The sequence below is a fragment of the Lynx rufus genome, unplaced genomic scaffold, assembly GCF_022079265.1.
Source record: "Lynx rufus isolate CCGP_SWC_20201006 ecotype Redwood Valley unplaced genomic scaffold, mLynRuf1.p SCAF_1, whole genome shotgun sequence".
Lineage (NCBI taxonomy): Eukaryota > Metazoa > Chordata > Mammalia > Carnivora > Felidae > Lynx > Lynx rufus.
This window is the reverse complement of record NW_025814823.1, coordinates 179,542,403-179,556,537: the sequence shown is the minus strand read 5'-3', so window position 1 is coordinate 179,556,537 and position 14,135 is coordinate 179,542,403. Positions and strand designations below refer to the sequence as shown.

General features: G+C 42.0%; 1 protein-coding gene across 2 annotated transcripts in view; it reads left to right on the top strand.

The window, feature by feature from the left end:
* Window positions 1–10,917: 10,917 nt before the first annotated feature.
* Window positions 10,918–14,135, top strand: part of DOCK2 (dedicator of cytokinesis 2) — a 422,892-nt gene continuing 419,674 nt past the window's right edge. For both annotated transcript variants that reach the window (XM_047091278.1, XM_047091279.1), the window contains exon 1: window positions 10,918–11,021. In XM_047091278.1, the coding sequence (XP_046947234.1) occupies window positions 10,979–11,021 (43 nt within the window). In that variant the 5' untranslated portion in view covers window positions 10,918–10,978. The remainder of the gene's footprint in view (window positions 11,022–14,135) is intronic.

Sequence of the window (14,135 nt, the reverse complement as noted above, 5' to 3'; positions counted from 1 at the left end):
TCACAGGAGATTTGAAAGATTCATATTCACTGTCACCACACCTCTCTAAACTTCTTGATTTTATGGTCTCCAGCCAGCTGCTACCCCATTTATCTGTTCTCCATTCTAATAAAACTCTTCAAAAGAGTTGATTATATTCACTGCTTCTATCCTTTTATGTTATATTCCCTCCTTAACTAAATCCAACCAGGATTTGTCTTTCTTCAATAACTGTTTTCTCTCATAGAAACAGACCATTTGGTTGAACATATGGCCACCCAGGTAAAGTGTATATTTCCCAAACTTCTTTGAAGTAGGTGTGGCCACAGAACCAAATCCTGGCCAGAGGAATATGAGCAAAAGTGATGAGTGATACTTCTCAGCCATGCCCTCTTCTATCCCTGTCTCCCTTCCTGTTGGCTGGAATGGGAATGTAGTAATGAGCCATCTTGGATCCTGCACTTAGTGTTTGTAAACCTTAAGGATAGTGGAAGAGCAAGAAAGAAGGAGACTGTACCCCTGATGATTTCACAGAGCTGCAATGCCATAACCAGGACTTTATATGAAAAAGAGATAGGCTTTTATCCAAAATTTTATTTTGGATCTCTGACTTTGGTTTCCTACTTTATATATCCACCCACTCCACAGGCAAGTTCTACTGATAGCATCTCTGAAATATATCTTGAATTTGGCTGTTTTGTTGCACCACTTTGGTCCAACCTACCATCATTTTTCCCTGACTGCTTAGACAGCCTCACACTCATCTTGTTCTTCTACTCTTTACCTAGAGGGCTTGTTGTTATTTTTCACAATGAAAATGATTTTAAAAAGTTATATCACCTCCTACTTAAAATCCTCTAGTGACATTTGGCAATGCTGTCTATCAAAATACCACCAGCAACACACCTAAAGTGCTTGTAACTGTATGCTGTAGGGAGCCATAGGTGTTACAAGGGACTCTATTATAGGATTTGGGCTTGTGTTGGTGATTTTGGGTAGTGTTGAAGGAAGCAGGGTTAATTCTATTATTAGATGTATTAATAAATCTCACCTAGAAGGATGAAGATTAGAATAAGGCTAAAGCTGAAATTGATTAAAAGAAAAAAAAGCATTAGGCACTCATATTAGCCATGATAGGGACATGTTTGGTCATTTTCTGGTTTATACAATGTTCATATATTTTCTGTGTTTAGTCATGATTACAGAGTAGTTTTGTTTGTTTTTCTATCCATCATGGCCATAGATCATCTGATGTTAATTTTTTGAGAAATTGTTGATCTTCAGTGGGAACAACACCATAGACTGAGTGCCAGGCCAGCTCCTGATGGTACAGGGCTGCTTGCTTGTCTCTTTCTCCCTTCCCAGTGTTAGATTAAACTTTAAACTTTTTACCATGGCCTTCAAGGCCCTCCATGATCTGGTTCCTACCTAATTTACAAACTCATTTCCTACCACACAGTCACTGCATTCCCTTAACACTGCCCCCCCCCTTTTTTTTTGTTTTTGGTTTTTTGAATGCTCCAAGTTTGTTCTCCCTTTAGGACTTTTATATTTGCAGTTAATTCTCCCTAGAATATTCTTTTCCCAAATATCACTTCTTAAATATTACTTCCTCATGGAGTTCTTCCCTGACTCTTCCCTTTTCCAGACCCGCAAGACATTTTTTGTATCATTTCTATGTTTTATTTTCTTTATTAAACCTTATGGTGTACTTGTTGGTTTTCTGCCTTCCCTGCTAGGCTATGAGATCTGTGAGAGCAGGAATTTTGTCTGTGTTGTTCACCAAGGTGTATCCTCAGTGCCTATCATAGTACTTCACATAAGGGACTGTCAATAGATTTTTGTGGAGTAAAGGAACTCTCAACCTCTAGGGATGGGTGGAGGGCAAGTAGGTCAACAATTACAACATGGTGTGCAAGTGTGCACTGGACTTCTTGGGGATGAGTCACACCCAAATTGTTGGAGGCTTATTGCCAGAACACAAGAGTTTATGAGGAATCTCTTGTCTCCTGTTAAGCCATATACCTGATGTGGTTTTGATTTCTGCAAGATTGACATTGTTCAAGAGATACTCTTGGCTCTAGCGATTTGCTTTCCTTAGGAACACCTACACTTATACTTTCGAAATGAGAGAACCTGATTGTATTGGTTTGCTATCACCTCATTTCCAGCACACCTACCAAGAGTCACAACTCAAATGTCTATAGGGACTAAGCAGGCACCTTAAGTGAGTGAAGTAAACTGGGTTATGGCAACTTAAGAACTCTTTGGACATAGACCTCCATCTAGAACTGTTCTTCACATCTCAAAACCTATACCCCTTCTCCCATGTTTCCTGAAACCTATCCTCTCAGTCTCTCTTGTTTTCCCACTTCTGATAGAATATGAGCTCAAATAGTTTATCATTTTTGTCTTTATTAAGAAAATCAATAATGTAAATCTAATGACAAATGGTGGTGGAGACCTGGCCTCGGTACTGGATGGGGAAAAGGGAGGGCTGAGAACCACGGTTGGTAAGACAATGTGCTCTGGGGACTTTGCTCAGGCTGATTTTGGCTTTGTGGAAGTGCAAACCCAAGTTGCTAGATTTTCATATTTATTTCGAGAAAAACTCGAAATCTAGAAGTTTAGGTGAAATCCCTTGATTGTTAGTTCTTGGTAATATTTAATTTTCATTAAACACTGAGAATCAAATGAGCTTATTCAACAAACAGGCCACCCTCCAGATTTGGCATTTGGGCTGTTGGCACTGGAACTCTTGAAAGTAGTTGTCTCTAGATGAGCAACCAATCGGTGCCAGTCAGACATGAACAGAGCTTCTGGACAGAATAGGCAGCTAAGGAGTAAGGATAGCAGTGAGCATGGGCTGCTGTGGGTGCCCAGGAGGGTTGTCTGGCTGTGGCTGGAGGAGGAGCTGGGAGGTGGGGAGGGCGTTACTGAGGAAGTCTTCTCAGAACAGGTTAGCCTAGAGACGAAGGGGTGTTATTGTTGGGGGAAAGACAAGAGCATACAGAGATGTGAGAACTTGTGGCACTGTGGGGACACTTCAAATACTACATGTGGTAAGACACTACCTCTGTTCTATGGTGTCATGTGGTGGAGAGTGACTGTGTGTGTGTGTGTGTGTGTGTGTGTGTGTGTGTGGTACAGGGAGGGAGAGGTGGTGGTGGAGGAACGGGCAGTGCAGAGGAGGCAGGAAATGAAGCTGTAAGGAGAGCTAGAATCTGATCATGAGGGGCCTGGATGATGTTCTACATAGGAGTTTCACTAGTGTCCTAAAGGGTATGGAGGATGCACTGAGGGACATTAACTAGGGCTTTGACATCTTAGCTTTGCAGTTTGGACAGATTCCCAGGCAGCCTGTGGAGTGTTAATTAGCAGTAAGGTTTGAGGCTATTTACATTTAATGGAATAAACTGGATCCTGTTAATCAGGAAAGCTTCTGATCCTCCCTCATCTCCAACCCCCACTCCCACATTCACTTCTAGAGACTTCACTGTTGCCTTATGGCAGAATTATTTGAGTGCCTCCTTATCACATAAAATCTTCATGTTTGCAATTGCTGCTTCCTTTAGTGTAGCTAATTGCTTTTGAGTATGCTTATCCTTCTTACCTAGAGTCTTTCTTTCTGGTCCTGATAGGGACCTAGGATTTACTCTGGTAAATGAAAGTTGGGTAGTGTAAGTTTTCACTCCAGATTGTTTGAACTGATCAGAACATGCTCATAGAAGCTATTTGCCATGAGTAACACAAGAAGAGATGATGGTAAAAATATTGAATAATACCCTGGAGGCTGATGTTCCCAAAGGCAGCCACATGAAAGACACCAGTGGATGGGCCAGAAGACTCCCAGCATTTACCAATTGACATTCCAGTGCTACCTCCCTACCCTGGGTACCTCCCTACCCAGATGCACTCTGGCTGAGAACTAGGGAGACACACAGGGAAGAGGCCCCACCCCTGTGGTCTATAGGGGACAAGCTGGCAGGCACCAGCGACCCCACTGGTACCCACTGAGGACTTCCCAAGGAAAGGAATAGAAGGAGGCCACTTCAGGGGCTTGGAACAGTGGCTTTTTAGCAACTTAACATGGGAATATTTCAATATTTAATAGTCATTAGAGCCATACTAGTGAAATGTAGCAAAATAGAGACCTAAATCTATGATTCTGAGAAAAATAGACATTAAAAACTTCCCCTTCTGCTGTGCCTTGTGGAAAGACATTTCTACAATTTGCCTAAACATAGTTCCAGATGGATTTCTTTGACCTTCACTTGAAGCTTTGCATGGCACTATTCTGTGCAATGTCTTGATTTTACAAAGGTAGTAAAATTTCCCACATTACCACAAGTCTGCTGTGTTTATCTTTTCTAGTGTGGTTCAACACTTTGAGGAGACCACAATTGCTTGGGCAAAATGTCCTGGAAGTAACGTGATGAAGAGATTGGAAGGAGGCAAGACTTGAGGCAGGGAGCTTGAGTCCAAGTTTCAAATGAGAATCTTGACAAGGTAGCAGTGTGGAGGAGAGGGCAGATCCAAGAGCTGTTTTTGATATGATCATATGGAGTAAAAGGGAGATTAAGATGAGTCAAGTTTCTGACCTGAGCAAAAGAGAAAGTAATGATACTGCTCATAGGGAGTCATAGTGGTTGGTGGCTATAAAAGGGGTCTCATCCCTCTGGTCTCTGAATACTTATTAGCAAAATGAGATAATAATGGTACCTACTTCATAGGATTACTTTGCGGACTAAATGGAATAATGCACGTAGAATGTTAAATATGGGACTGGCATGAAGTAAGTACTCAATAAATGTTAGCAATTTTTTTCTTCAGGAAACAGCCTTAGAAAAGTTAAGTAATTTGTTTCAAACTACAGAGTTAGGTGAGTGATAGAGTTGGGATTCTAGCATATCAGTTGGAGTAGTGTCTGGTCACTTTACCTGTTACATAGGATAGAAACCATCAAAAGAGGGACAGGTCCGGGATGTGGCTATGATGATGAGCTTGGTTTTGGAAAAGGAGATGTAAAAGTGGGGTGAGGAGAGGAAGTACAGGAAGAAGTTGGACACATGGATCTGGACCTCAGGAGGGTCTTGGCCAGAGAAGTCCTTGTTCATATCTCAGTCTGTGAAATTATAGTCATGAATACTGCACCACCTAATAACCAGGTTTGTGGCTTTGATAAATAGCCAGAGCGTGTTTAATAAAATTATGTGATCAAGATAATTGTAAATTCTTTAAGTGGTTTTAGTCAGATTTTTACATTTGACCATCAGTCTCACTTGCCAAAATTTTTCATGATGCCATAAAATCAGTAACTATAATAAAAAGCCTATATTTCAGAAATACAAAAGCCATATCCTAATCAGTATGATGTTTAAAGATTTCTGTATTAAAAAAACACTCCTTTAAGAAGTTAATCTTTGGTCAAGATAACTTCCCAAAAAAAAAGATAACTTCCCAAATGTCATCTCTCTGGACTACAAGCAATTTTTCAACTCTTTCAATATGTTAACATTATAAGAAAGAAAGAAAGAAAGAAAGAAAGAAAGAAAGAAAGAAAGAAAGAAAGAAAGAAAGAAAGAGAAAGAAAGAAAAGAAAGAACGAAAGAGAGAGAGAAAGAGAAAGAAAAGAAAGAAAGACCCCTACTTTAGGTTGTGTCACGAGCTTTAGTCCTCCTCAGATCTCAGCCTTATTTACCTTCTGACATTAGCACCTACTCTTATCCCCCTAGCAAGTACTTTATCATACTGCTGATGTGGACTTGTCTGTGTATATATCAGAAACCTAAGGTGAAAAAATAGGTGTCTTTTAAAACACCTGGATATGGGTTTATGAAGATGATAGAATTGTGTATGGCAAGAGGTGACTAACTATGGTTCATTGGCGAAATTCTGGCTCACCAGCTGTTTTTATATGGAGCATGAACTAAGAATAGTTTTTATATTTTTAAATAGTTGCAAAGAAATAAGAAGAATATTTCATGATGTGAAAATTATATGAAATGCAAATTTCATTGTCCATAAATGAATAAAGTTTTATTGGAACACAGTCTTGTCCATTCATTGACATAACATCAATAGGAGCTTTCATGTTATGATGGCAAAGGTGAGAACTTGTGACAAAGATTTATGGTGCTCTCATTACTTTGCAGTAGTGTTCAGCAACCTACAAATTCCAGGTATGTGGCTATAACTCCACAGTGTTTCAAGTGCCATGTGTATTTCTATAGAGCAATATTTTATTTTATTTTATTTTATTTTATTTTATTTTATTTTAATGACCAGTACAATAGCCATCATTTCAGAAGGAGAAGGAAGAGAAGGGAAGAGTAGTGGGATCCAAATGTCATGGTGTTAAGACACGGTGGAGTGTGAGTTATTTTGTTATTGAATTAGACAGGAAAGCAGTGTGTTTACTATGCAGTGACACAACTGTGCTAAAAGAATACAGTTATAACAGAGTAAGTATTCATCACAACACTCAACCACAAGAAAGCAATGGCCAGAAAAATTGGAAAATTTAAAACAGAATGTCATCATACCATAATTTCTTCATGAAAATAAAACATGAAAATGAACAACTGATGTGCATTTCTACGTGGTTCATTTATTATCACACCAGTAAAGACACATCTTAGATGTGTCTTTGAAAATGAAGTAGTTTAAGACCATTAGCCTTCTGATAATAGTGGTTGCCTGAAAAGCTAAGGACATTGGGAGCAACATCAATAATCAATTTAAAAACAAGGCAAATGATTTCTAGTGATTTTCTTTGTCTCTTGATAAGTTAAAAGCTGCTGTCAATACAGCTCAGGTGTTATTTGATGAGTTCATGCTGAGTTTGAAGTGAATGATGAATTAGCTTCTATGAATAGTCCATGTAGAAAAACTATAGGCAAAAATATTTTCAAAGAAAATGAGGAAACACTAATTCAGTACAAACTGAAGTGGAATCTGCTAGGATGTGTTACAACTCTTGGTGGTGAAAATATGTGTGGAGCACAGAATGGCTTTTTGGATGAATTTACAATTTACATAGCCTATGCTAGTTTATTACAATAGTCATCAGAAGGTACTTTGTAGAAAGTATTTGAATCTACCATGTGTTATTGAACCAATTGTGTCAAAGGTGAATTTCATTAGCTTTTCTGGACTTAACCATTATCTGTTTTGTGAACTTTTGTCAAAAGCAGACGCTGAATATCCTGACCTGCCTTACCAACTCATACTGCTGATCACTTAACAGTTATAAGTCCCCTGTGACTTTGAGCTCAGGGTCGAGATTGACATTTTTCTTAAAGAGAACAGTCTTCAATCACTACTATTGAACACTGGATGGCTTTGGAAATTAGTCGTTTCTTCAGATGTCATAATGATTCTTTTTAAAAACATTTTTTTAATGCTTATTTATTTTTGAGACAGAGACAGAGCATGAGCAGGGGAGGAGCAGAGAGAGAGGGAGACACAGAATCTGAAGCAGGCTCCAGGCTCCAAGCTGTCAGCACAGAGCCCGATATGGGGTTCGAACTCACAAACCACTAGATCATGACCTTAGCCAAAGTCGGATTCCACCAACTGAGCCACCCAGGTGCCCCTGATGTCATAATGATTCTTAATGGATTCAACCAAAATTTAAAACAAAACAACGATTATATACAGAGTAGTAAAGTCATTTTAATGAAATCACAAGTAATGTCAAGCTGCTTTAAAAACTTCCTATGCTGTCAAAACTTAAAACAAAAAGTGAGATTTCCATTACTACACAAATTTTCAGTGAACATATTTTCCCAGCTCAAACTATAGTTCTAACAATGGTTTTCAGACCTCAATACAAGTACAAAAGAAACTTTTAAATTTCAAAATCCATTTATCTGAGCAATTGAGGAGCTTCCATATAACCTTCAACTGGAAGTGATTAATCTGCAATATAATGACATGCTAAAAGGAAAATTTAATAAAATTCTATAGATGCCTTCCAAGCAGTGAAAATGTTTAATAAAATCTTATGCTCATGGATTGATAATCAGTATTTGTCAGTACCTTCCTTTGAGAGTTTTTTTTTTTTTTTTTAAATTTTTTTTTCAACGTTTATTTATTTTTGGGACAGAGAGAGACAGAGCATGAACGGGGGAGGGGCAGAGAGAGAAGGAGACACAGAATCGGAAACAGGCTCCAGGCTCTGAGCCATCAGCCCAGAGCCCGACGCGGGGCTCGAACTCACAGACCGCGAGATCGTGACCTGGCTGAAGTCGGACGCTTAACCGATTGCGCCACCCAGGCGCCCCCCTTCCTTTGAGAGTTTTAACCAACTGTGAGATGAAGCCAACTACAAAGTTTAGAGGGCACTCACTCCACACAAGATTACCCTCACTTTCAACACCAGTTGCAAGTTTGGGGTATTTCCCAAACCACCTTTGGAGTCAATAATTCATTAGAAGGACTCACAGAACTTACCAAAAGCTATTATGCTCACTTACCATTTGTTACTGGGAAAGGATACAGATTTCATAGTCTAGGGAAGAAGTACATAGAGTAGAATTAGGGCTCTATCACGTAGGCATGATTGATTGATTGCCCACAATAGTTGATCAACCTCCAGGTCAACTGATACCATGTGGCCCATATCACATTTTGTCTTTTTGGCATGGTCAGCCCCTTCCCTAAATCACATTTTTAGACTGTTCAGTGTGATCGAAGTTTCCCAAGCAAACCATGACATTCCAAGGGCCTAAGATCACCTCCTAGTAGCTGAGGACAAATATCAGACCTCTTACTGGGTAAGATTAATGCTTCACTACATACCACCTGTGGGAAAAGACATTTTCAAAGATGAAACCTGTAAAATTTTATTACAGATCAGCATTAACATGAATATTTGCAATCTGTTTTGATTAAAGGGAATGCTAATTTTTAACTCCAATGAAGTAAAATGTGATCTTCCCCCATAATTTATTTTTCTCATTATTAGACCTACTCACAAAAGAATATACTCAATTATTAATATCAAATTTAGAATTTTATCAATAAAAAATGTGGAAATTTGTTTTCCCTCTTGTTATATAAGTACTTACATAATATCCTCGATTTTGCCTATTGGCCTGCAAAGACTGAAATATTTACTATCTGATCCTTTTACAGAAAAAGTCCACCAACCTCTGATGTACAGTCTGATTTGTAATACTGCTGAGATGATTAGTTTTATGAGTTAACTTGGTGAGACTACAGACCTTATTATTCAATCAAGCACCAATCTAGGTGTTGCTCTGGAAGCCTTTTGTAGATGTAATTAACATCTACAATCAGTTGACTTTAAGTGAAGGAGACTATCCTCAATAGTCTGAGAAGGCCTGGTCCAATCAGTTGAGAGGCCTTAAATGAGCTTTCCTTGAGAAAGAAGAAATTGCATCTGTGGACAGCAGCTCCTGCCTGAAAATTTTTAGCCTGCACTTCCTGATGGCCTGCCCTATGAATTTGTGATGTGCCAAACCAGCCCCACATTCACATAAGCCAATTTCTTTATATTTACATTACATTACATTTCTTTATATACTTATCCTACTGGTTCTGTTTCTCTGGTGGAATCCTGACTGATTCAACTGCTCACTACAAAACATACCACCTAAACTGTACTGCTAGAAAACCAAAAGGGAAATTATTTTATTTTATTTTTAATGTTTATTTATTTTTGAGAGAGAGACAGAGACAGAGCACAAGCAGGGGAGGGGCAGAGAGAGACACACACACAGAACTCGAAGCAGGCTCCAGGATCTGAGCTGTCAGCACAGAGCCTACTGTGGGGCTCGAACTCATAAGCGGTGAGAATATGATCTGAGCTGCAGTCAGATGCTTGACCGACTGAGCCACCCAGGTGCCTGAAAAAGGAAATAATTTTATATAAAATGAAATTAATATTTTGCCATAGCTGCCTGTCAGCTGTGATATTATTGCCTAATCTAATTGACTTTTTAAGGCAGAAAGAGTAGTGAGAGTTATGAATAAAGAAAATTTGGGAAGACTTTAATTCAGTCTTATTACTGTGGGTCAAAGCGACTTTTTTTTAATAAAAAAACTTTTTAAAAATGTTTATTTTTGAGAGAAACACAGAATGCAAGTGGGGGAGGGACAGAGAGCGACAGAGGCACAGAATCTGAAGCAGGCTCCAGGCTGTCAGCACAGAGACCATTGCGGGGCTCGAACTCAGGGACCCACAAGATCATGACCTGAGCTGAAGTCAGAGGCCTAACGGACTGAGGCATCCAGGCTCCCTTATTTCTTTGTTTCTTGATAAAATCTGTTCCCAGAGCAAAAATGAGATTTTTCCAAGAAATGTCTTTATTAGCTTACCTCTAGGACTCTTTTCCTGGGGCCCTGTTGCTGGCTTTCAGAGCACCCTTACCTTCTGGCATTGTTGGTAAATCCCAAGCTTGTGTACTTTCACTGGAGAGTATTCTGGGCTTTTATCAGATTTTCATATGAGTCCGTGGCACCAACAGGATAAAAACCACAAACGACCTCCTCTGTAGGTATATATTTACCATAATGTGTCATCTGCTGTGTACATTATCTCCTCTAATCCACACAACAATCCTATAAAGTAGGTATATCCCATCTTGTGCTGATAAGCAAAAGAGTGTGGATTTGAATTCACATCACATACCAAAGCTCCTGCTCCGGAGCCAGGGGAGGGAGTTCGGTTCAATCACTAGGCTCAGTTGTCTGGGAACTTCCTGCCCTTGTGGTGGTGGCCTGGGGGGCCCCAAGTACCTGCTTGGCTTCTGCCCACTTGCCTAGCGAAGAGCAGGTTGGAGCGGACCTCCTGGCCTCCTAATGCGCCCCAACCCAATGGGAGGGAGGAGGAGCGGGCGCCCCGGGGAGAGGAGGGCGGGCCCTGATAGGGAGTTTGAAAAGAGGAAGGAAGTGGGGCCCGGCGGAGCGCCTAGCCTGGCTGCTTCCCCACAGAACGACGCGAGGCGCCCGCAGCCCCCCTGGCCCAGCCATGGCCCCCTGGCGCAAAACTGACAAGGAGCGGCACGGCGTGGGTAGGTGCGGGCACGGGGTCCCCAGCTGGGGGAAGGGCAGTTGGCCAGAGAACCGCACTCAGAAAGATGCTGCGGGAGGCGGCGGCATGGGCGCGGGCCGGGAGCTCTGACCCAAGGTCTGAGGGCACAGTGGCTTCCTCGGCCTGCTGCGGGGGCCAGCTGGGTGAGGAAGAGGAGGCAGAGGGAGAGGAAGGAGGGCACCCCGCCCTGTGGGCTTCGCCTAGCCCGTGCCCTTTCCCGCCCGGCGCGCAGCCCTCTGCCTCTCCCCAGTGCTGGTGCATCCCTTAGAAGCAGTCCAGCCCAGTGCCTGTCAACCTGGCTCTGTGTGCCAGACTCCCAGTGTTTCAATGAGTGGACTCCATTGCCCCATGTAGAAAGCGGGCCTCATAAAGGAGCGCCCGTTCTCTCCCCTGGCCCGGCCTTGCCTGGCCCAGTGACACCCATCTGTCTGCTTCTCCTGCCTGTTCCTTCTGGGTCAGATGACCCCTGATTTGGTAGAAGGTCCAGAGGGCTATACTAGTTTGTGGGGTGGTATTGGAGGGCGGAGTCCTTCACTCAGCCCTGGAGAGCCTATGGGGAGAAAGGCTTCTCTGCCAGGTTATCTGGGGATATCCAAGAAGCCAGCCTCATCAGCTTCAGCCATCTAAGCTCCCAGAAGCCTCTGCCTCAAGCTCAGGGGCGGAAGTGGTAGCTGGGGGAAGGGAGGCTTCAGGTACTGGGACTCATTCTACTAAGTGGCACCCGTGGTGCAACCTCCATAGACTCACTGTGGTTTTCAAACTCAAGTGTGAATTTGAAAACCGCTGTATGGCAGACACCACCCTCAGAGATGAGGATTGAATAGGTCAGAGGTTGGAGGATCCAGGGGTGGGCGGGGGGGCGCTATTACTACAGGTAGTCCCAAGGCCACTGTTGGAGAAATACTGCCCTGGAGAGTTCAACATTTATCTGTTCACTTAATGGGCTCTAGGCACCATGGAGTGTTTTAAGACGAATGGTCCCCATCCAGACAACAAATAATAATCTATACCCTTGAGGGGCTCAGTTTCTTCATCTGTAAAATGGGAAGTTTGAACTAAACCCCAAAAGGACCATGTTTAACCTCAAAGCTTCTCTAACTTTGGCCCCTCTAGCTGGGGGTATTAGGCTGAAATTTTTCTCAAGTTAAGATGGGGACTGTTAAATAGGGCAGACCATTGTAGGTGGAGAGGCCAATGTAGTGTAGAAGATGAAAGCTAGACCCGGAGGGGATATCCAGGAAAGAAGAGAGGTTTGCCTTTCACCTGAAGGGAATGATTATGCTCAGAGTAAGCTGGAGCCACATTTTGGAAGGCTATAAATGCCAGGCTAAGAAGTTGAGACTCTTTCTACTTTGGCAGTGGGGAACCAAAGAGGGCTTCTGAGCAGGGAAGAGTCATGAGCAGATTCATGCTGCAGCCAGTGTGGAGGAAGTTTGGGTGGACAGAAGGGCGAAGGTGCCTGCGCAGCAAAGAGACAGTATTGGTGGTCTAGGGTAAGCAGGGCAGTTAATGGGGGAGATTGAGTGATATGGAAGAGTCCCAGCCTCCATCCCAAGGGCTGCAGTGCATTCCTGCTGTGAAGGCCCTGTGCTATGGTGTGAAGATCATGGGCTCTGGTGCTAGACTGCTTGTTCTTGGATTACAGCTTCTGACACTTCCCAACCCTGTGACTCAGACAAGTTACTTACTCTCTCCAGGCCTCAGTTTCCTTGTCTGTATGATGGGGATAATAATAGTACCTGCTTCCCAGGGTTATTGTAGGATTAAACGAATTCATCCACATAAAGTCCCTAGAATGACAATTGTACAAAGCAATCCTCACTAAATGTTATCAATTATTATTCTTAGACTTTGTCCTCTGCATGGAGATTTAGTTGAGGACATGACATCACAGGATGGGATAGAGTTACAGGATGGAGTGGGGTTCCCACACTCTCTAGAAGAGGAAAATCCCACCTATGTGCTCAGAGATTGGGAGCTCTGTTAGGCCCCAAGCTCAGAGGCTTCTTGATCTGATAGTATGGCTGACATTTTTCATGTCTGCTTGTGAAAATTCTATTTCATTGGGGGGCCAGAAGATCTATGACCCTCTAGGGACCCAGAGAGCACTTGGTAGGTGCCTGCTCATCAAAAGAATCTCTTTTCTCTGCAAATGAATGCTGGACTAAGGAAGGTAGCCTCCAGCCTTCTTTCTTAGGCCCTGGGTAGATGGAAGGAAAAGGCAAAGTTTAGGTTATGATGAAATGGGGGACTGGAGTCATGGAACAGAAAGAACAGAAACCTACAGTAAGGAGTCTGGATTCTACTTCCAACACCATCACTATATGCAGACAGATCTATGCTCTCGTTTTCTCATTGTAAGTTAAGGAATTAATATTTTTTTATTTCAAGGTGTTCTTTTATGAAGAGCATTTGAGATAATGACTATGGGGGCTTTGAAGAAGAAAAGAGAAACATATAAAGGATTAGGGGGTTCTTGAAATATCTCCAGAGTCCCAGCCAGGCCTAAAACACAAGGAGAATCTGAGCTTTGCTTTCCTATTTGGTTTCCTTGTCAGGAAACCAAACATTGCTGGTAACATTAGTCAGTCTTTTTCTGTCTTAATTCTCAAGGATTGCTGGTGTCTATTTGTCTCGGGGCTGGCTTTACATGAGGCTCCTTCATCATCAGAACTACTGGCTTCTTGCTCATCTTATTGTCTGGTAGGCAGCCAGTTGACCCTTCATATAGGTCTATAGTCAGATTATTTTTCCTTCCTTGGGAAAGGAAGGAAACATGTGATCATTAGGATTCCAGAGAGTTCCAGAGGCGGGATAGGTGTTTCCAAGGACAAAACAGTGTGACTCTGAAGTAAGAAAAGGCACAGACTCTGTCCTTGGAGGAGATATATGTAACGTTAGAAGCTGTGGCTGTGAAGTCAGAACTGATTTCAAATATGGGCCTGTTTCCTCATCAATAGAGTGGGGGTAATGATGAATAATGTCAGTCTTGGGGGATTGTTGTGAGGATTGGATGGGGTAATGCAGGAAAAGCATTAGTAATGTGGTTGGCTCAATGAAAGTTACCTACTAAGGTCAAGGGGGTTACCTAATG